General features: G+C 41.1%; 1 protein-coding gene and 1 non-coding gene across 2 annotated transcripts; both read left to right on the plus strand.

Moving 5' to 3' along the window:
- The first annotated feature begins 904 nt into the window (after window positions 1-904).
- Window positions 905-9,381, plus strand: LOC107137344 (cytochrome P450 1B1). Its single transcript, XM_015479750.2, has 3 exons — window positions 905-2,146; window positions 2,539-3,582; window positions 5,447-9,381. Exons 2-3 carry the CDS (start codon window positions 2,540-2,542, stop codon window positions 6,033-6,035), a joined length of 1,632 nt encoding a protein of 543 aa, XP_015335236.1. The 5' UTR covers window positions 905-2,146; window position 2,539; the 3' UTR covers window positions 6,036-9,381.
- LOC125617374 lies at window positions 9,381-9,481 on the plus strand. Its single transcript, XR_007348346.1, has one exon. It is a non-coding gene; the product is annotated as a small nucleolar RNA U13 (small nucleolar RNA).
- The last annotated feature ends 14,864 nt before the right edge of the window (window positions 9,482-24,345 follow it).

The following is a 24,345-nucleotide window of genomic DNA, read 5'->3' on the forward strand; positions in this document are numbered from 1 at the left end:
TGCAAAGAGTGAGCACTCTGTTTCTTCTTTGTGACACCCAAAATCCTGTTACCAGAACAATTAAGTTCTTCCACATGATTTTTTTTTTTTTTTAATGCAGGCAAGAAAGGCCATATCTGTGATTTTCTTCTGTGTAAATCTGTACGAGGAATCTGGAGTGGGATTTTGTAGGCTCAAATCCTGTCTCAGTATCTTGACAGCTGTGTGACTAGATAAACTCTCTGAACCCCAGTTTCCTTATCTGTAAATGAGGCAATAATAGCACAAGATTTGGAGCGCGGGAAGAGCTCAAAGCTTACGGTTGTCCCGTGGCAAAAGTGCAACTTTTGTATTTACCTTCGGTGATCTCCGAGGCTAGGAAAAACAATTCCCATCTTATTAACTGGATACATCCCACCTCCTGCCCAGGGCTGGCCCTTTCCCCAGACTCGGGGAGACCTTGTTCTTTCAATGTGGTTGAAAACATGGTATTAGGCACTAGCAATAGCGTGAAGGAAAGGGGGCCGTTGCCTCAGGGTTCAAATTGCTTCTGGTTTCCCTTTAGAAAGAAGCATCCCCATTGAGAGTATACGCACGCGGGGGAAAGGGACTGAGCCGCGAGTGCCCCTGGGTCGCGCTGCAACCCGGCCTGCGGGTGGTGGCCCAAGCGTCCTGGCTGTCACCGCGGGCGCGGTAGTGCGTGCGCCGCCGAGGGTGGTGGCGGCAGGCACCCCGCCCTTGGCCGCCGCCTCGGCGTGTCAGGTGCCGTGAGAAGCGCGGGAGGGGCGGCCGCGAGGAGCGCCCAGGGATATGACTTCCCAGAAGCTGCGCACGCAAGGCACAGCTCCGCACGCAAGGGGGAGGCGACAGCAGAAGAAACTTTTCAACCCAAGAAAGTCGCCCCCTCCTCCTCCTCCTCCTCCTCGTCTCCCCGGTTCGGGTCCCTAGCTCCAAGAATCTTCAGAGCGCCCAGCCGGTCCTCTCCTCCCCGCCCCCTTGTTCGCCGCAGCTTGGCTCCTTGCCCTGCACCAACGACCCGGTTGCTGCCAGCGCCAACGCGTGCGCTCCAGCCGGCGGCGCCACCTGGAGTCTTTTCTGAAAGAGAATCTCAGAGCCATCCGCGCCCCGATTGAGCGCTGGCTTTTTGTGTGCCCAAGATGATCTAGGTCCTGGAAAGGAGCGCTGAGGGTTTCTGATCTTGCAAAAGACGAAAAGAGAACGTTGTGTGTCCAAGTACCACAACTGAAGGGTCAATTAGGTTGCGAAAAAAGTAGACTAAATAAAATAAGGCTAACCACCGCAATAACTCGAGCTTTCCTCTTTCCCAAACGGACATGTTTCCTTTCCCTGCTAGGGATGCTCAAGGATCGTGAGCAATTGTGTCTCGGAGAACCAATCCTAAGTCACCGAGAGGGAAAAGAGGTCTAGTTTTCGGGGTGTGGGGTGTCCTTGGGCTACTGCTTGTGCCAAGAGCATTCTGTCCCCAGTGCAGGTCTGGGGGAAACCTTGAGGCTTAGATTGGGAGTTAACTGTGATGAAGAGCCGTTAGCAGACAAATGAAAAGTTCACACTGTCGCTCCCAAAGCCTCTAGCTACTCTACTGCTGCACCGCGGTCGGAGCGCGCCGCTCAGACGCCTTGCTGGACCACCCAGGCGCGCAGACTGGGATTCCAAGTCCAGCAGTGAAGACCCTAGCCGCGTGCCCCGCCCCCACGAGCCCCGCCCCTCCAGGTCCCGCTTCCTCCTCGCTCTACAGCCCTTAAAACCCGGAGAATCGGATGGCGCGTGTAGTCTTTGGAGTGTGTGCAAACACCTCTGCGACGCCAGCTGTGAGAGCCGCCCGGGGGGCATGAGGGCTGGGAACTGACTCCACTCTTCAATCTCCTGCTCCATTCCAACGCTCTGAGAAAATCCTGACTTTCCCAGAGCCCCAGGTGCAGCAGGGCTCCACAAAGGAGGTACCTTTTCCCGTCCCCATCCCAGTCCAAGGGCTCTTGGTTCTGTGGACACCAAGAGACTCCAAAGTGAGTGCTAAAGCTCCCAGAGAGGGCAAGAGGTGTCCAGGAAGGACTTCCAGGTTCCTGTCGACTCTCGGGTTGACGTCCTACCCTCAGCCCCTTTTTGGAGCCGGTCGTCCCGCGCCGCTGGAAACCGCACCTCCCCGCAGGTCAGTCTGTCCGCTGAGCCGCCTCCCAGCGGCCTCCTCACATGGGTTCTTGCAGGTCCCGGATGGGGTGGTGGGCAGTTTAAAGGAAACCAAGAGTCATCGCCAAGATGCCTGTAGTGTTGTCCCGAAATTATAGGAACCGTTACGTGGTTGGGGGTGCAGAGGCTAGTGCTGGATACCAGAGAGAGAAACACGCCCCTTTCCTTCCCAATCAGAGCTTGGTGTAGGTGTGGGAAGAGGTGTCTTCCGCCACTTTTCCAGAGAGCCAGCCCCGTCCAGACCTATGGATGGCCTCCACTTCACCCAAAGGCTCGACAGTTGGGAAAGGAGCGTGGGGAGCCCTCTCCTTTCTCTTCACACTGAGTGTCACGCCTTTGCCTTTCTGTCCCCAGCATGGCCACGGGCCTCAGCCCAGATGATCCGTGGCAGCTGAGCGCGCTGTCTGTCCAGCAGTCTACGCTCCTGCTGCTCCTCTCCGTGCTGGCCGCGGTGCACGTGGGTCAGTGGCTTTTGAGGCAGCGGCGGCGGCAGCCCTGGTCCTCGCCCCCGGGCCCATTCCCGTGGCCACTGATCGGAAACGCCGCGGCAGTGGGCCGGGCGTCGCACCTGTCCTTCGCACGTCTGGCGCAGCGCTATGGAGACGTCTTCCAGATCCGCTTGGGCAGCTGTCCGGTGGTGGTGCTGAATGGCGAAAGCGCCATCCACCAGGCCCTGGTGCAGCAGGGTGCTACCTTTGCTGACCGGCCGTCCTTTGCCTCCTTCCGCGTAGTGTCGGGCGGCCGCAGCCTGGCTTTCGGCCATTACACTGAGCAGTGGAAGGCGCAGCGGCGCTCGGCGTGTAGCATAATGCGCGCCTTTTCCACGCGCCAGCCGCGCAGCAGACATATCCTCGAGGGCCACGTGCTGGGGGAGGCGCGCGAGTTGGTGGCACTACTGGTGCGCGGCAGCGCTGGAGGCAACTTCCTCGATCCCACGCAGCCCATAATCGTGGCAGTGGCTAACGTCATGAGCGCCGTGTGCTTCGGCTGTCGCTACAATCACGACGACGCCGAATTCCTCGAGTTGCTTAGCCACAACGAGGAGTTCGGGCGCACAGTGGGTGCCGGCAGCTTAGTGGACGTGCTGCCCTGGCTGCAGCTTTTTCCCAACCCGCTGCGCACCACTTTCCGCGAGTTCGAGCAGCTTAACCGCAACTTCAGCAACTTTGTCCTGGATAAGTTCCGGAGGCACCGCGAACGTCTTCGTCCTGGGTCCATCCCCCGCGACATGATGGATGCCTTCATCCTCTCCGCAGAAAAGAAGGTATCTGAGGACTCGGGAGACGGGCTCGCGCGGCTGGACTTGGAGAACGTGCCGGCCACTGTCACCGACATCTTTGGAGCAAGCCAGGACACCCTCTCCACTGCGCTACTGTGGCCGCTTATCTTCTTCACCAGGTAAATTCTCCAGGAGGCCTGGGTTGGGCTTTTCTTTCCTCCTCTGAAGACGGTGTGGGCTAGAATATGTTGAGGTCACAAGCATCTCATAGGGTTTGAGGTTTCGCTCCAGGTCTGCTTTCCTCAAAACCGAGATAGCCTCCCTAAAAGGACGCCCAGAAATGTGTAGCGTAGGCTTTGATTCGCACGCGATCACTCCACGTAGAGCTCCAGTGATCTCTCAGTATCTCGGATCTTGTCTCTTCCCTCCCTTCCCGCGCTTGCGAGTGGAGACAAATTTGTTAAATCCCGCAAACAGGAGATGTCTAAAATGTCCACAGAGCAGCCCTGATAGGTCTCTTCCTGGTGCAATAGAAGCAATATTGGAACGGCTCCAGAAGAAAGGGAAATGCAGCAAATAAGTTAAATAAACACGGCAGCATAATCGGTACGGATCAGAGGCTGCCCAGTCCTGGCACTAAAAGTGAGCTGCTGGTCAGGGCTTTGTTCCCAGACAAAGGAAGACTGTGGAGGTCAGCCTGCGTGGGCCAACCCATGAAAAAGCTTTCCAGAGGCGGCCAGAAACCAACCGGCTGTGCTGGGTTCATAAATGCCGCGCTAGGAATGAGAGCAAAAGTCAGGATAAAACTCAGCAGTCACTTTTGCAAAGTGCTAAAGTTTTTGTATACTTTTTTGAAATAGCCGTATCCAGGCAAAACTGAATAGTTGCAACAGGGGAGATTTGGTTCACAACATCTAAAACATTTTCATCTGGCCCTTTATGAAAAAAGTTGGCAGACTCTGCATTGAGATGTTGAAGAGATTTTTTTTAAATCTTCCATACATGCTTAATTTTTTTTTCAGGATTACAACAAAATGAGTATATGTTTTTTGACTTCTACTTATTTTACTGGGCATTTCACATCTTTTAACGTTAATTTTAGTAATTTTATAGCTATATAATAAATTGCCATAATAATATATGTGTGTGTATGAACATTTCTTAAGCTTTAACATGAGTCACTGACTTTGATTGCATTTTCAATTTTAGCTATTGTTGTGATTAGATGTTTTTGTACCTGTCAAATTAATTAATGAAAATACATTATTAGGTATAAATTATTGGGTTTTAAATGAGGGGGGATTACCTTGTGAAGTTTGTTTTGTAGCAGTGCATAATTATTACTATTTGTACCACAATTTTACAAACATTGGGAATTTTCTTCTAAGTTTAGAAAATGCATAACTTTTCTACCAGGATACCAAAAATATTTTATAAATTAAGAACAAGGAATTATCCAGGGAAATGAGGGCAAGAAAAGGGATCTGCTTTTAGGACTGCATCATAACTTTTGTGAGTCCTGGGAACTTTTGTCTTTCTGGACTCCTTATTCTATAAAACGTTTTAAAACTATATATAAAACCGAACACATTAAAAATCATATATTAAGACTTTTTTTCCTACCTAAAAGTTTATTTTTTTAGATTTGAAGATTTTTAAAGACAGGAAAACATTTTTTAGGCCCCTCCAAAGTATTATGAGCCCTAGGCCCTGTGCTTTTAGTGTTTAATGGAGAAGTCAGGTTGGCCATTATTGTGCATTTTCAAAATAAGGAAACTTAAGAATTTTTTGACTTATAATGGGGGAGAGCTTTAGTTATGTAAGTTTTACTATGGAAAATATAATTGTTAAAGTCCATCTTGTAATTTAGAGAAAAATTAGCAGTCTTAGATTTTTTTCCCCCAGAAGTATCCATTCAGTCATTAACTAAGCCTGTTTAAAGACAGTGGAATTAAACTAAATTGTAATGTACTTCTAAATGAAGGAAGAATTAATTTTGCTTACTCAATTTTTTTTCCTCCTTTACATTAAAACCCTGAATAGGTATCCTGACGTGCAGGCTCGTGTGCAGGCCGAATTGGATCAGGTGGTGGGGAGGAACCGCCTGCCCTGTATGGGTGACCAGCCTAACCTGCCCTATGTTATGGCTTTTCTCTACGAAACCATGCGATTCTCCAGCTTTATGCCTGTCACCATCCCCCACGCCACCACTGCCAACACCTTCGTTTTGGGTTACTACATCCCTAAGGACACGGTGATTTTTGTAAACCAGTGGTCTGTGAATCATGACCCGGTGAAGTGGCCTAACCCGGAGGACTTTGATCCAGCCCGATTCCTGGACAAAGACGGCTTCATTAACAAGGAGCTGGCCAGCAGCGTCATGATTTTTTCCGTGGGCAAGCGGCGGTGTATTGGCGAAGAGCTGTCTAAGATGCTGCTGTTTCTCTTCATCTCCATCCTGGCTCACCAGTGCAATTTCAAGGCCAACCAAAACGAGCCCTCGAAAATGAGCTTCAGTTATGGCCTGACCATTAAACCCAAGTTCTTTAAAATTCACGTCGCTCTCAGAGAGTCCATGGAGCTCCTTGATAGTGCTGTCCAAAAGTTGCAAACTGAGGAAGCTGGCCAATGAGAAGCCAGAAAGCAAGCCGAAATTGAAGTCTCCGGGGGATGAGGAGGAAAATTTAGTGTTTTGTTTTGTTTTCCCCCACTAATTCCTCTTTGATGCCACTTCTCAATTAGCCTCTAAGATGTATGTAAATCAAGAAGCCTGTAGGAGAGGCTTGTTCCCCACTGAGTAGCTCCTTGTGAGGTGCAGGAGCTCTGGGAAAAGTTTTTGAATCACAGAGTCACAGGGCCCAAGGAATTTATATTGGATCATGGTAATAATAATTTCTTAAGGGAGTATTCTTTGGAGTTAACAGATACATATACATATGCACACAATTATCTAATGAAGTATTTCAGTAATTATGCCTTTTTAGTGGATCCCGTGGTGGGGAGGAACCACCTGCCCTGTATGGGTGACCAGCCTAACCTGCCCTATGTTAGTTATGGCTTTTTAGATTGAGCCTCTATGTGCAGAAATCATTTTCTTAGAAAACTGTACTAAGCAAAATTTCGGGATATATTGAAGATGATTTCCGTGTAAGGTATGTGATTGAGGGTGATAAGGGAAAATGTAAAGACCAGAAATTCCCTTCTTACCTTTTTAGCAAAACGGCTTAGAGAGACTGTAGTACCGCTGGGTAGATTTAACTTTTTGCTTATTGATATGCTTCCCTACTTCAGGATGAATCATAAAGTCAGTTGCTTAAAAATAAATTAATAATTGAATTAATGATTGGAGTGCATTTCAGAGATTTATCATGAAATTTAAAGTGTAAATTATTTAACTACAAAATTCCAAGCTGAACTTGTACCTCTCTCTTGGTTGCCAAGGTACAGTGTTTCAATTTTGAGAAAAAAAATATATTTGCCATTTCAGCTAAACTTTCAGTTATATGATTGTAATGTACTGATGTCAGCAAGTCTTATAAGCTAAAAAAAAAAAAAACACCCATGTCACCGAATAGTATTTAACATATATGTATATATACATATCTATGCACAGATATATACACATTACATAATCGTTCATAAACAGTATGTTAATATTAATTATTTTGATCATGAAAAGGTGGAATAGTATGCTTCATATTATATTGAAAATCAAAAAGTACAATCAGTTCAACAAGGTATGGTTCCAATACCTTAAATAAGCCTGATTAAATCAACCACCTATTTTTTTTTTTTTGACATGAAAAACCAAGTCAAAGCAAGATTTCTTTTCTCATCCAAGTTTTGGACAATGAACAGATCCCAAAATTAGGTTAGTAAGATGTATTCTTATTTTATAATGTTTTATTAAAATTGTATTCACAATATAGTTTCTCCTTTTGAAATTGATGCAGTTAATATGTTGAAATTTCAAACTCTTAGCATGTTAAATTTTAAGTTAATTTAAAGTCCTTTCTGATTACTGAGTTCCAGTTGAAACTATTAGGAATCTTGATCGTTTGGAAAGTGAGACAATCTAACGTTTGCTGGGAGGAGAATGAAAATACCATAAATTATCTGGATGTTCTCTTTCATAGGTAACAAGGGGGGAATTCCCATTATAATTGATTAGTTTCTCTTTTAAGTGATTAAGCAGTTTAGCATTGATGTTTGTTTTTTTAAATGTCAGAATCAGGATCAGCCTCTTTGGAGGCTGTTTTGAGAGGGGCACTCTAAGACACAGGAGCTGATCATATCGGTTGTGTTATTTGGGATAAATTGCTTTGGGAGCTGAAAAAAAAATGAAACTTGAACAAGATGTACGGATTATGAAATAACCTGAAAACATTTTTTAAAAAGAGATGGAAAGAATACAAAAGTATACAAAGGAGGCTTCACGTTTTTATTTTCATTGCAATGGAACTTCCAAAACAAATTCTACAGAATCCTGAGAGCTTACTGTTTGCTCTCTTTTATTAAGCTTTTTTTGTTTTGAATTTTAAAATCAAAATTCAAAGGAAGGAGTGTACAATGGTTTAATATGTGGGTGGTCGGAAGAGAAACAGAAAGATGGCTAAGCATCTTCCCACCATTCCAGATTAATTTAACTGAAGCACAAAATTTGAAGCATGAACATTTAGGAAAAAAACATGCTTGGTGTGCCAGCATTAAATCTCTAGATTTTTTTTTTAAATCTATAACATAGCAGATCTATTTTGTAGTTTGGAATATCATATTAATACAATTTTTTATTTTAAAATTTCATAATCATATCTTTTGAAGATGAAAAGTTGTGCCAGTATTTTTAAAGGCATTAAAGCCAATTAAACAAATTAGGCTTACCCAATACACTTCAGTTTTTAGGCACTATTTCAAAAAGTTATGCCCCAGCAGACAATAACTCTGGCCTCCTGTAGCCAATTTATTCCGAGAGATGTGTAATAGCAAAAATATTAAGGCACTGATCTGGATGCCTCATTACCAACCAGGTCCAGAGTGTGATCACCTGTTTTTTTTTTTTTTTTTATATTGAGCTCAGTTGTCCCTGGATGCTTGAGGCAAAGGGAAAGCTGGGCTTGTATGAGAAAACCTAGGTGCTTGGAGGTTACCTGTCTTATTTAGTATGCTTATAACCTAGTTAAAGGAAGGAAAATAAAACCAAAAATGAATAAAAATGACCAAATTTGGTGACTATGGTAATCAGATTACTGGCTTTTACTGGCTTAATCAGAAAACCTCATTTTATTTCTGCCAGAGTTAGTTATTTGCTGATCACCATTAAAGTCAGAACATCTACTTCAGGTTATCATAGTAGTTAAAGTATATTGTTTATTAAATGCCTCACTTATATGTTAAAGCTTTGACTGTGTAAGAAATGTTTTTTTCCAAAATAAAAAGATGTCTCAGGTTTGTTTTGTGTATTATCTAAAAGCTTTCACGTCCCAGAACTTAGCCTTTACCTGTGAAATGTTACCACACCCTTAATATTTTCATAGTAGATCTATGTTAGATCAAATAGTTGCATAGCAATATATATTAATTTGTATGTTTTTAGCTGTGACACAACTGTGTGATAGAAAAGTATACTTTAGTAGATGTGATTATAACTCAAGAATAACTCCTTATTTAACCTTTTCATATTTTTATACTTTTTCATGTATGCTTTTAGTGTATACATATAGCAGCTATGGAACCTAGGTGTAACCAAAATAGATTCTGGAGGCACAACATTAATATATAGCTTTTACAGTTTGATATACCAAATTAAAAAAAAAAACTGTATCTGGGATTATCTATAATGGGACAGTATTACCAAAATAATAAAAATCACTTTCATAATCTTATGAAATTTCATTTCATGTTGTAATGAAGATAGTTAAATGTATCCATTTATTTCTACTATTACTATATATCCTTGAATAAAATATTTCATCATAAGATCCTCTTGTGGTTCCTAAGTGTGAATTGGGTTTTTATGCCATTGTGTGAGATGTGCCTTCCTCAAATCTTGTAATGGCATCAGCACATTATCAATTGACATGATGAGAGAGAGAGAGAAAGAGAGAGAGAGAGAGAAGAAAAATTGCACTAGAAGCATTTTATTTGGTCATTCTACATTTTCTTCTTCTTTTAAATAGTTTTTAAACAACAAGGTTTCTACCAAATTCCTGATATCTATCTCTCCCTCCGCCCCATCATCTTTTTTTTTTTTTTTGGTACTAGGGATTAAACTCAGAGTACTCCACCACTGAGCCACATCCCCAGCCCTATTTTGTATTTTATTTAGAGACAGGGTCTCACTGAGTTTGCTTAGTGCCTCACAGTTGCTGAAGCTGGCTTTGAACTTGCGATTCTCCTGTCTCAGCCTCCCAAACTGCTGGGATTACAGGCGTGCGCCACTGCACCTGGCTCTATTTTTTAATTCGTAAGAACCAAATAAGGAGTTAAATTTCAATGGCAAACAACCAAGCAAAATAAGAATTAATTTGCAATTTTGAAAGATTGAATGCATTGAGACTTTAAGATGCTGACCTAATATTACTACTTCCTCTGAAAAATGTAGGACACATTATTCCCCTCAGCAACATACTAATCCTTCCTCTGAGTGTTGTTCCATTCATTCACTTTCAAGGTATATGTGCCTTAATTAATAAGTGCAATTCATGCCCAGTACAATAGAATGGATAAAAGAGTTCTGTAATATACTACATGGAATATTTTTCTGCTGGCTTTTGTACTTGGTAAATGACTTGATGTTACAGGCCCTGCACAGTGGGGTTCCGGCCTTTTCTGCCCCATGCTCACAGGTGGTAGGCTATGTACAGCCAAAGGCCCTTATTTCTTCCAGACTATAGCTCCTATTACTGTGAAAACAGGAAAAGGAGCAGTGGAGTAAAAATTGTACTCAACGTCACTGCTACTTTGGCTTGGGAACACCACTTTAGCAGCCAAGAGGAATGGCTATGAATTGGTTTTAGAGAATGCTCGTTTTTCAGATGTACTTCAAAAGGATCTTGGAAATGGCCATATGGATTCAACACAAGTGAAAACAATATTTTAATGGGGAGGGGAATTCCTTTAAAAAATCTACATGGGGTCAGGTTTTTGCAAAACTATCAGGCAGGGTTTCATTCAACCCTGTCAAGCCAATATAGTGTACAACGGGATGCAGCTGAGTGTGAATGCAACTTTGCACCTAAGATAGGTGTGGTCACAGAAGCTCACGAAGGTCATTTCTATGACCTCAAAGCCAGTCCTGTGTTCTGTACTAGTGCTGCAGAAATTAATCGGCTGTCAGATTTCTCTCACTTTGGTTCAGTGACTCTCACTTCCTGCTCTTCCCTTTGGGAAAGGAAGGAAAATAAATATTCAAACACATTGGAGAGCTATTCGTTTTTAAGGACGAAATTCTGGAGGAAAATAATGTGTGTTTATGTGGAAAGAGAAAAAAATTAATAACTCTCCCCCCAAAAAAGAAAAGACGGGGAAAAAAAGAAAAAGAATCTAGTTTAACTAGATATGGGCAAACCATAGCTAAAATGCTTGCAGTTCCTTTATTTGCTATGTTAGTTATATGCTTTGAGGAAGACTGCACCGATCTTCTTTAATACTTCCCAATATGTGTCACGTATGAGAGGCATTAAAAAATGTTAAACACTTATGATTTTTGGATCACTCACTGTGCTAAACTCTTTTTTAATTTAATTACTATTATTATTTTGGTACTGGGAATTGAACCCAGGGATACTTAACCACTGGGCCACATTCCCATTTTTATTTTTTATTTTGAGACAGGGTCTCAATAAGTTGCTTAGGGCCTTTATAAGTTGCTGAGGTTGGCCTTGAACTTGTGATCCTCCTGCCTTACCCTCAGGCATGGGTCACTGTACCCAGCTATAATAAACTCTTTAATACATTATTATACAATGGTCTTATGAGGGAGGTGATGATATGCCAAAATTATGCCTTCAGAAGCGTTTAGATTTTCCCTAAAGATGCATTGACTTCAAAGCCCCTCGTCTTTGTACCAGAGGTCACTTCTCAACCTGCCTGTGTTTGGTTATACAGTTTGTCTGTAGTTTTTTTTTGTAATTTAAAATTTTTAATTATTCTAATTAGTTACATATGACAGCAGAATGCAATTCAATTCATATTACACAAATAGAGCACAAATTTTCATGTCTCTGGTTGAACACAAAGTAGCATCACACCATTCCTGTTTCATATATGTACTTAGGATGATGATGACTGTCTCATTCTGCCCTCTTTCCTACCCCCACGCCCCTGCTTCCCCTCCCTCTCTTTGTCCTACCCAAAGTTTCTCTATTCCACCCATGCTCCCCCCATCCCCATTATGAATCTGCATCCTTATATCAGAGAAGACATTTGGCATTTGGTTTTTTGGGATTGACTAACTTCACTTAGCATTATATTCTCCAGCTCCATCTATTTACCTGCAAATGCCATGATTTTACTCTCTTTTATTGCTGAGTTCCATTCTGTATATATACCACATTTTCTTTATCCATTCATCTACTGAAGGGCATCTAGGTTGGTTCCACAATTTAGCTATTGTGAATTCTGCTGCTATAAACATTGATGTGGCTGCATTACTATAGTATACTGTTTTTAAGTCCTTTGGGTATAAACTGAGGAGTGGGACACCGGGGTCAAATGGTGGTTCCATTCCCACTTTTCCAAGGAATTTCCATACTGCTTTCCAGATTGGTTGCACCAATTTGCATTCCCAACAGCAATGTAAGAGTGTGCCCTTTTCCCCACATCCTCACCAACACTTATTATTGTTTGTTTTCTTAATAGCTGCCATTCTGACTGGAGTGAGATGCAATCTTAGAGTAGTTTTGATTTGCATTTCTCAAATTGCTAGAGATATTAAACATTTTTTCATATATTTGTTGATTGATTGTGTATCATCTTCTGAGAAGTGTCTGTTCAGTTCCTTGGCCCATTTATTGACTGGGTGATTTTTTTTTGGTGTTAAGATTTTTGACTTATATATCCTAGAGATTAGTGCTCTATCTGATGTACATGTGGTAAAAATTTGCTCTCTATTCACTGTAGGCTTTTTATTTACTTTATTGATTATTTCTTTTGCTGAGAATAAGCTTTTGAGTTTGAATCCATCCCATTTATTGATTTTTGATTTTAAAATTCTTTTGCTTTAGGAGTCTCTTTAAGGAATTTGGGGCCTAATCCAACATGATGAAGATTTGGACCTACTTTTTATTCTACTAGGTGCAGGGTCTCTGGTTTAATTCCTAGGTGCTTGATCCACTTTGAGTTGAGTTGTAAATGGGGAGGGATACGGGTTTAATATCATTTTGTTGCATATGGATTTCCAGTTTTCCCAGCACCATTTGTTGAAGAGGCTATCTTTTCTACAATATATGTTTTTGGCACCTTTGTCTATATGAGATAAGTATTTTTGTGGGTTTATCTCTGTGTCCTCTATTGTGTATCATTGGTCTGCAAGTCTATTTTGGTGCCAATACCGTGCCATTTTTGTTACTATAGCTCTGTAGTATAGTTTAAGGTCTGGTATAGTGATGTCACCTGCTTCACTCTTCTTGCTAAAGACTGCTTTAGCTATTCTGGGTCTCTTATTTTTCCAGATGAATTTCATAACTGCTTTTTATGACTGATTGGAATTGCATTAAATCTGTATAGTGCTTTTGGTAATATGGTCATTTTGACAATATTAATTCTGCCTATCCAAGAACAAGGTAGATCTTTCCATCTTCTAAGGTCTTCTTTAATTTCTTTCTTTAGTGTTCTGTAGTTTTCACTGTACAGGTCTTTCACTTCTTTGGTTAAATTGATTCCCAGGCGTTTGTTTGTTTTGAGGCTATTGTAAATTGGATAGTTTTCCTCATTTCTCTTTCAGAGGTTTTATCACTGATATACAGAAATGCATTTTATTTATGGGTGTTGATTTTGTATCCTGCTACCTTGCCAAATTCATTCACAAGTCCTAGAAGTTTTCTGGTGGAATTTTTTGGGTCTTCTATATATAGAATCATCGTTGGCAAATAGTGCTAATTTGAGTTCTTCTTTTCCTATCTGTATCCCTTTAATTTCTTTCATCTGTCTAATTGCTCTGAACAGTATTTCAAGAACTATTTTAAAGAGAAGTGGTAAAAGAGGGCATCTCTGTCTTGTTCCAGTTTTTAGAGGGAATGCCTTCAATTTTTCTCCATTTAGAATGATGTTGGCCTGGCGCTTAGCATAGATAACTTTTACAATATTGAGGTAAGTACCTGTTATCCCTAGTTTTTCTAGTGTTTTGAACATGAAGGGGTGATATATTTTGTCAAATTCTTTTTCTGCATCTATTGAGAGGATCATATGATTCTTATATTTAAGTCTATTGATGTGATAAATTACATTTATTGATTTCTGTATGTTGAAACAAACTTGCATCCCTGGGACGAACCCCACTTGATTATGGAGCACTATCTTTTTGATATGTTTTTGTGTTCACTTTGCCAGAATTTTATTGAGCATTTTTGCATCTATGTTTATTAGAGATATTGGTCTGAAGTTTTCTTTCTTTCATCTGTCTTTGCCTGTCTATGATATTGGCCTCATAGAATGAGTTTGGAAGGGTTCCCTTTTTTTCTATTTCATGAAATCATTTGAGGAATACTGGTATTAGTTCTTCTTTAAAATTCTTATAGAACTCAGCTGTGTATCCATCCTGTCCTGGGCTTTTTTTTGGTTGGTAGGTTTCTGATTGTGTCTTCTACTTCATTGCTTGAAATTGATCTGTTTAAATTGTGAATATCATCCAGGTTCAGTTTGGGCAAATTGTGTGACTCTAGAAATTTGTCAATGCCTTTGGAATTTTCTATTTTATTGGAGTACAAGTTTTCAAAATAATCTCTAATTATCTTGTGTATTTCTGTAGTGTCTGTCATGATATTTCCTTTTTTATCACAGATGTCAGTAATTTGAGTTTTCTCTCTCCTTCATTAGCATGGCTGAAGGTTTATCAATTTTATTTATTTTTTCAAAGAACGAACTTTTTGTTTTGTCCTTTTTTTCAATTTATTTGATTTCAGCTCTGATTTTAATTATTTCCTGTCTTCTGTTGCTTTCGGTGTTATTTGTTCTTCCTTTTGGAGGGCTTTGAGATGTAATGTTAGGTCATTTATTTGTTGACTTTTTCTTCTCCATGCAATGAACTTTCCTCTTTGTACTGCCTTCATAGTGTCCCAGAGATTTTGATATGTTGTATCAATGTTCTCATTTACCTCTAAGAATTTTTAAATCTCCTCTTTGATGTCTTTTGCAACCCATTGTTCATTCAGTAGCATAGAGCACGTTCCATACTGAAGTCTGAGAGTTGATGACAGGAAGGCCCCCAACTGTGCACTTTTCTGAGGAAAGCCTCCTCAAGCTTTTTTTTTTATTTAAAAAAAAAATAGGCTTTGTTTTAAGATCCCCAAACCTTTATCCTAGAGCCTGCCCGGACCATGCCCGAGCCAAAAGATATCAACAGGCTGGTCCATTTTCTCAAGATGAGGACTGATGTGAGAACTCTATCTATCTGATAAGAGTGCACTTATGTGACCAATCAGAACCCTTCTTTTCTTCTCTTGGTGCCCTTGAGCACTGGCTAGAGGGAGAGAGCAAAACCACAGCACAAGCCAGGCTCACATTGTCTCCAGAATGGCAAAGTGGTCCATGCTCCCTTCAGCTGTGCACGAGCGTTCCTCTGCCCGTACCTCTCCACCAACACACAACATGAACTTATATGAAATACATTCTCTTGGGAGAGATAATACATTCAGTTAAAAATCTTTTTAACAAGGAAAAAAGACATCATTGCCCAATTTTCAATACTTCCTGTAGTTAGTTCATGTTTATAATATATCTCCTCTGTTACATGATGCATTCATTGAAAAACATTTTGTTACTGAATGATACTGTATGTATAGAAACGAGTGAAGAAAGAGGAGTTTCCTTGAATATGCTTTGTGGCATGGGACAATATCTTCACCTTTATCCCAACTCGGTTTTAAATTGGTACCTGTGTTAGTCATCTTTCCATCATTGTGACAAAATACATGAGAAAATCAACTTAAAGAAGAAAATATTTGTTTTGGCTCACAATTTTGCACATTCAGTCCATGGTTGGTTGGCCTATTGCTTTTGGGCCTGTGGTGAGGCAGTACATCATGGTGGGAGTGCACAGTGGGGGAAGCTGCTCACCTGCCTCATGGTGGTAAAGGAGGTCCAGTCACTGACCTAGCCAATTTATTTATTTTTCTTTTTAAATTTTTTTTATTTGTTTTAATTAGTTATACATGACAGTAGAATGCATTTATGCAGTTTGATATATCATACATACATGGGATATAATTTCTCATTTTTCTGAGTGTACATGTTGCAGAATCATATTGGTCACGTAGTCATATATACATACAGTAATAATATCTGTTTCCCTCCCCTCTCATCACTTCCCTCTACCTAATCTTAGGTAACGTTCTTCTTCCCTAGTGCCTCCACCTTATTGTGAATTAGCATCTGCATATTAGAGAAAACATTTGGCCTTTGGTTTTGGGGATTGACTTATTTCGCTTAGCATGATATTCTCCAACTCCATCCATTTACTAGCAAATGTCATAATTTCACTCTTCTTTAAAGTTGAGTAATATATACCACATTTTCTTTATTCATTCATCTATTGAGGGACATCTAGGTTGGTTCCATAGTCTAGTTATTCTCAATTGAGCTGCTATAAACATTGATGTGGCTGTGTCACTATACTATGCTGATTTTAAGTCTTTTGGGTATAAACCAAGGAGTGGGATAGCTGGGTCAAATGGTGGTTTCATTCCCAGTTTTCTGAGGAATCTCCATACTGCTTTCCATAGTGGTTGCACCAATTTGCAGTCTTACCAGCAGTGTATGAGTGTACCTTTTTCTCCACATCCTCTCCAACATTTATTGTTGCCTGTATTCTTGATGATTGCCATTCTGACAGGAGTGAGATGAAATCTTAGTTTTGATTTGAATATTTTTTTCATATATTTGTTGATTGTATAGTATCTTCTGAGAAGTGTCTGTTTAGTTCCTGGTCCATTTATTGATTTTGACCTAGCCAATTTAATCCCTCTCTGATTCTATTTACCTCTTTAATTATTTTTTTGAAACCACTCTCTTCTACAGTTACCTTGGATTCCAGGAAAACAGATCTGATTGATAGGCATCTTTATGACATGGGATCAAAACAAGAAGCAATAGCAAGTCTCATAGATCACTCCATGATGAGAGTGTCCTTCCTAAGTGTGAGCAATTACTCCATGATAGAACTGAGGCTGCCCCTTAAGCAGGAACAATCATCTCACAGTGGGAACCAAATCACCCTTTCAAGTGATGGTAAACTTCCCAGAACTCTGCAGAAACACTCCTGAGATAAAGATCAGTCAGACCATAGCCTGACCAAGATCTCTTATACTTCCAGCCACACAAATCCCCAACCATGAAAACCCCCATAAACCCTTAACTTGGTGCCCCTTTTCTATAAAACTTCAAAGTTTCTTTCAACCCCTTGAAGGCAGATCCTTGATGCCTGAATCCTCATTTCAGCAGCCACACTGAATGAAGTTCCTATCCTGCCCTTCACCACAGCTCATCTCTTTGATGGGCACATTGGGATGCGCAACAGAGCCTGGTCTGTTGGGACCCTGAGAACCAGGGCCTCTATTCAAGGACTCCAGTAACAGTGACTGAGAAACAAAGAAAAAGAGATGACGGACTGGGGTCTCAATATCCCCTTCAAGGGCACATGCCCAGTGACTTAACTTTCATCCATTATGACCCCCAAAACTTCCACCCCCTCCAGAGCACCTCAGATTGGGCACCAAGACTTTAACACATGGGCCTTTAGAGGACACTATAGACCTAAAGTATAGTAGTGCCTTTAGGTCTAGTCTCAGTTTCTTCTCCCTGCCATAGTATTGAGTGTATTCAAGGTGGATTTCTGCTAACTCACTATGAAGCAAGGAGAAATACCAATCCTTGGATTTCCATCCCTTGAACAATGGCTTAATTTTTTTCCTTTTTGCCACAACCCATAAAATAAAATGTATTTTACTTTATGAATTAATCCCTATCTATGTATGTGATTGTGTAAAATTACATGCACATAGCATACATGTATGCCATACATATATGGCAATGGTATTTGTCATTGTATTTTTAGGATGCAATTTATTTTAAAATAAGTTTTGTTGTTTTTTTTTTCATTTTGTTATTATTCACTTAATTTTTTTGTTATTTTATTTTTTATGTAAATTTTTTTAAATTTATATATGACAGTAGAATATATTATAATTTTAGATAAAGCAGAGGGATTGGAGGGGAAGGGAGGGGGCATGGGGTAATTAATGATGGTGAAATGTGATGATCATTACTATCCAAAGTACAGGTATGAAGACACAAATAGATGTGAATATACTATATATACAACCAAAGATATTAAAAATTGTGCTCTATATTTATTTTATTTTCACTGCAGTGAGTACCTCTGCAAACTACTATAGTGAAATATATTTTTTAAAAAGCAAACAAACTGATGATAACAAGTTTTGGGGAGGATGTGAAACTACTGGAACTTTCTTACATTGCTAAGGAGAGTGCAAAATAGTACCATATCATCAAGCCCTAGATATTTATTCTAAAGAAATTAAAACACCATCACATAAAAGTTATTCAGGAATGTTTATAGCTACTCTATTCAGAATCAAAAAGAGCAAACAATCTAAATTTTAAGGGTTATTGGCTAAAAAGAATGTGGTAGTTCCACACAATGGAATACTACTTAGTGGTAGAAAGGAATGGACAATTGATACAAGAAGTCAGCCTCAATGGGTTATGTGCTGTTTGATTTCATTTATATACCAGTCTCAAAGAGACAAAAATTTTGGTGGTGGAGAACAGACTAGTGGTTGCCAAGGATTAGAGCAGAGAGAGAATGGATCAATGAATTTTTTTGGGGGAGGGGTGTTCCAGATTGTGGTCGTGTTTACATGAATGTACACTTGTATGACATTTTCATAAATCTACACCAAGATGTGATTAAAACTTGAAAATGCATTTAAAGGAAATTGGTGCAATTAAGCTTCAATGAGGTTTATCTGAGGTTAGCAGGTAGCATGGTGGCTATTGGCCAACAAGGAAACAAGACAGAAACACTGAAAGTTCAGCCTAGATGTGTGAACAAAGGTCATGGCCTGTGTTGATATCATTGTAGGCTGGGGAGGAAAAGGTGGTGCCAGATTCTCAGGGCACAACAGGAAACAGACCATCAGCTTATGGGATGAGCAATAATAGCTAAAGCCATGGGCTGGAACCTCCCATGCAGAGCAATTTTAATTGAACACCTACTAGGTACAGGCATTATTCTGGGTACTGGGCAGGGGATAACAATGAATGTTCAGGCCCTAAGCTCATGGAACTGATATTCTAGAGGATGGGTAAGAAGAAAGAAAATATACAAGATTTCAGTTAATTTTAAGTGCTGTAAAAACAATAAAACAGATGTAGGTGTGTGTGTGTGTGTGTGTGTGTGTGTGTGTGTGTGTGTTTTGGGGGAATGATTAGAATGAGTAGTCAGGGAAGCCTTTCTGAAGGAAGCAACACCAAGGACTAGATATTAAGGATAGGCATCCTCTTACATCCTATGTGAAGGAAGAACAGTCACTGAGTTATCAGACCATAAATAAATCATCAAGAACAATTAGCAAAAAACATCTGGTTTGGTTGCAATCCATTAAATTGATTTCATGATCACTTAAAGTCTGGGTAGTTTCAAGTAAAACAATCTCAGCATACCCCATGGCAGATGTTGCGGGCACATCCTCCATCTGCCTTGGCTTCTGGTTTTGCTAAATGGCATTCAGATGGTCCAGCCCACTCCCTGACATTGCTTCCTGACCTCATTCCCGATGGTGTCCTCTTGGAGCACAGAAACTGTTCCTGAGGAAGAACCAGAGAGCAGCCTCTTGGAGCTAACTTACTTTTCAAAAGTGTCTTTTAAAATGCATTACAGTGTCCTGCTGATTCTTTATTTTACATGTACCAAGGGGCTCCAAGTTGATTCCTTTGAAGCGCCTAGTGGAGCTTCTGAACTATCTCAAGACTGTACCTCCAGCACCTGAATAAAGCTTTCATTATATCCAGCTGAAACGGATTTCCTCAGTGGGGCTGCTGGGAAATACGGGCAGCTGGAGTTACTGTTTCTGGGACCCTGCAGGTCCTGGCTTTGTCTGGGCCTTGGAGTCAGGTTACCCAGCTTTGAGGAGTCACGTGGTTAGCTGGCTCCCCAGCCCACGTGGTGAGAGCGGTTCTGCTGAACCTGGTGGGTGCTCAGGAAATGCAAGCTGTTCTGAGCTCGCCCTTTCCTAAGCCCCACTGTTTCCCTCTAGGCTCACATTTCACTGCTGCTCCTGTCCAGTCAGGACAAAGGGCCACCTCTGTTCTCTAACTGCCCTTCCCAGCCATGGACATTTTATGACTCCCTTTCTGCAACTGCCACGGCCCCAAGCAAATCCAGCTGGCATGCAGCTATGCAAGAGCTTGGCATTGACACTGAGGAAAAGTGGACGAAGCAGTTGGAAGAATAAGGCTGATTTTTCACTGTGTGTTTTCCAGGGACCTATTGCTGTAAAAACAGGGCGAGCCCATCTGCCCCCTTGTCTTAATTTCTAACTTCAAGATATGGCTCTGGAAACATCCACCAAGGCTTTGTTAACAGAAATGGTCCTCCTTCCTCAGTGCCCCACCAGGGCTCATTTTCTTTGTGACAGTGTGTCAGAGAGGTCAGGTCATCATAGAGACCTGCCTATGCCTCTGCACAGCTCAGAATAATTCTCATGTTCTTTGCCCAACACTCACCACTGTCTGGCTTGAGCCCAGATCCCATCTTTTTTTAACAAGCTTACCCTGACCACCCTGCTTAATATTTAGCTTGCTCTTCCAGTCTCCCAACCTTGACACCCCAACCTTGCTTGAATTTTTCTTTCTGCCCCATCCTCCCAGCATTTATCTCCTGTTAATACAATATAACATTAACCTTATAGGTTTGTTTATTATCTGTCTCCACTCTTAGCCTGCTCCCCAGAATGTGAATTCCACAAGAATCTGATCACTGCCCAAATGAACAATCCACTCTTAGAAAACGAGTTGTTGAATTAACTGTTTATTGTCCAACAGACATGTGCTGTCAAATATGGTAGCCACTAGTCACATGTGACTCTTTAAGTTTAAATGAATTAAAATTAAAGAAAATCTAAAATTCAGTTCCTAAGTTATACCAGCCATATTTCGGGTACTCAGTAGCTAGCAGTCTACCATTGTGGACTACACACATGCTTCCATTATAGTGAATGTTCTATTGGACAGCTCTGCTATAAAAGGATCAGTTTATCAATTTATTGGGTATTTAACTTTTATTTGATCGGTAGCTACTTATTTAGAATCCATTTTGCATAAGACACCATGATAAGAAATACAAGCTTCTCAAGAAGTATTCGGAGACTTGGCAGCCTTTTTGAGCATATGGGTCTGAGGATCAATATAACAGAAAAATACATATTCAGGAGCCTTAAGTAGGTACAGATAAAGCTCTCCAGGAAATCATGGAAGGGGAGATTTGTGTTTTCCACTTTAGGGGAGGCAATCAAGGAAAACTTCCTGGAGGAATTGAATCTGGAACAGAAAACTGCCCGTTACCCCAGTTTTGAAGCACTGAACACTCAATGCCTAGAAATAATAACAATGAGAACCTGTAAAAAGTAATATTCTGGTGAAAAGGATAACTCCCAAAGAGGAGACTGAAAGTTAGGGTTTCTGTGTGTCTGGGGTTCTGTTCTTGCTTCTCCCTCACCTTTTCCTTGGGAGAAGCAGCCCCCACATCTGCAGCAATGAAGACTTCTTTTCCTGATGACCCTGCAGGAACAGAACTTTGGAAAACAGATGGGACTAACAGAATTTGGATAATTGCTTCTCCAGTCCTTCCCCACCAGGGCTGGGAATTGCAGTCCAAAGAGGGGCTTCTCCTAACATAGCTTCTTACAGGGCAAAGTATGAGGCCTTGACCTAAAGAGCTAGATTGAGGGATGATGAATGGTTGAAAGTGATTTTTTTCTTGAGACTCTCCACCCTGGGCTCCTTCATCCCTTCTCCTAGCCCATAGAAATGACCCATATTGACCTGGCCTTCATCCACAGGCAGAAGAGCAAGAGCCAACATCCCCAGTGGAAAAATAAACTCAAGTCAAAGTAACAAGGCATATGAGGAACACTTTTACCAAAGAAAGAAAACTTAATTTCCTAGAGTGAGATTGGCTCTCTAATGTGGCCAGTGAAACTGAACACTTTTCTGATATTGTTCAGATAGCCTCAGTGGGCTCCATGGCCACCAGCCATCTTGGTAGGTGGATCTTCTATAGTTTACACCAGAGGTCCACAAACCATGGCCAATGGGCCAAATCCAGTCCACTATCTGTGTTTCCATAGCTTGGGAGCTATGAATGCTTCTACATTTTTAAATGGTTGAAAACACTTTAAAAGAATAATAGTTCATGACACACGAACATTTTAAGGAGTTCAAATTTTGATACCCATAAATAAAATTATGTTGGAACACAGACACATTCACTTGCTCACTTATTGCTTATGGCTGTTTTCATGCCACAGTGGCAGAGTTGAATAGTTATGACAGAGACCACGTGGCCTGCAATGCCTGAAATGTTTATAATCTAGCCTTTTATAGAAAAAGTTAGTCAACTCTGGTCTTTACCATCAACTACCCAAGGCTCCTGCTAATGAGAATAGCAACCTCCTCTTGCCTCTATAGCCCTTTGAGGCTGACAGAGCACTTCTACATGCTTCATTCCTGACTGGAAGGGCCATGGACTATTCTAGAGCCCTGGCAGGCTGATGAGGCTTCACAGAGAGACAGGACCCACAAAGGAGACATAAGGGAACAAAATCAGATCAAAGTTGTTGTTTTTTTCCCCCCACAAAAGCAGTATTCCAGATTGTTCAAAAATGTTGGCATTTTATTTTAAACTACAGAACACAATGATAAGATAGAAGGCAATATCCAGACCCATGTTGTGTGACAACTAAAGAAAATAAATACATAAAAATAAAATAAAATTGGGAAGGCGTGCATTACAACATAAAACAGGAATTTCACTTCCTTTGGAGTCCTTGGAGCCTCCTTATCACATCAAAAGGAGCAAGGACTGCCTGGGATGAGCATCTATAATTTCCTAATTTCAGGGGCTGTCGAGGGATTCAAGTTCAAGTCTGTTTCAAGGTGAGGGAGTGTGGCAGATACTGTTGTTGTCTATCCAGAATCCACTGTCCTACTTAATTTTTTAACAGAACCTTGGGCACAGGCCCTATGGACTTTTTAAGGTTCTTCATAAATATTGAGAACTGAAATAAATGTAATGGGCTAATTATATCACTGAATTTTCAGGAACATGAAAGGAAAACCAGAGACATTGGGGTTACATGTGGAGAGATACATGGAAGGGGATATATGGTCAAAGGAGGTATTTGTATCAAAATATGTGATATTCAGGCACGTGTGGACACTGGTGAGAACGGTCCAACAGGGAGAGAGAAAAGGATGAGGCAGGACAGAAAAGAGATGATTGTAAGAATGAAGTCCCTGAGAAGGGAAGGGACGGGATGCGCAGCACATTGAGACACGGTGTCAAGTTTATGGAGCTGATGCAATAGAGGCTTCCTTCAAGTCTTCCAATCTCGTCCCTGCCAATTAGTAGAAATGTGTAGTTTTGTGCAAGTTAACCTGTCAGTGGTCATTCACTCATGAGTACTATGGAGGTAATAAGGTCCCAAATTTGTTGGCCATTATGCATATTCAAGTAAACAATACATGCTATGAGCTTAGCATGGTACTTGGAATAAAGTAAGCATGTAGCAAAGATTAACTGTAATGATAATAATTATATTGTATAACTGTTATATGAGCTATATAAACCATGGTCTGCCTTTGAGGATTTGAAAATGCAGTGTGAGAGACACGGGTGGGCTAGGGTATAAAGCAGAATTAAGTCACTGCTTCCACAGCCTTCACATTTCACATTTCTGGGCAGGGATTTGGAGGCCTGTGGGAAGCCTAGGACAAGGGCCTGGGCTCCCAGGTGTCAACTTGGCCTTCCTGCCTCCCGCCCCCCCGCTTCTGGTTCTTGCTGGTCCTCTAGCTGATTGATGACCCTGTATTTCCCTTCCATCTCTCTTTCCTTCCTCCCTACTCCCACTTCTTTCTTCCCCATGGAGGGAGAAGCCTGCTAATGAGATAGACTTTCCAGCCCTAACTTGGGCCAGCCCTGATGACAGTGTTGTAAGTAATCCTTCCCACTATGAAGGAACTCATCCCCTTTGATAAGCAATTTCCTGGGAAATAGGCTAAAACCATGTTCTCATATTTTATAGAAATAGATAATATAACCACAAGATATTTTATGTCAAAAGCAAGCTCCTCAAAAGCATTGACTAAATTTTATTCATTTTATACTATTACTTAACACAGCCTGTCAGTAAGTAGATATTCAATAACGTTTTGTTGAATGATGGGAATGAGTTAATCTATTAAAGACATACATAAAATCTCTTGTGGAGCTACAGATGGAGTTCAGGCCTGAAAACTCATAGCTCTGTACTTTCCCCTGTATCTTAAGTTGCAATGATACTAATAAAGCCCCCCAGCCCATAAATCCATGTGGGTGGCCAGCACATGCTACAGATGTTTTTGTTGTTGTTGTTGTTTCTATGGCTTGCTTCCTTTGCAGATTAGCCTCAGAGGTAGCAGCTTTCAGTCAGGATTTCTGGCATCTG

This window comes from Marmota marmota, unplaced genomic scaffold (assembly GCF_001458135.2).
Source record: "Marmota marmota marmota unplaced genomic scaffold, marMar, whole genome shotgun sequence".
Lineage (NCBI taxonomy): Eukaryota > Metazoa > Chordata > Mammalia > Rodentia > Sciuridae > Marmota > Marmota marmota.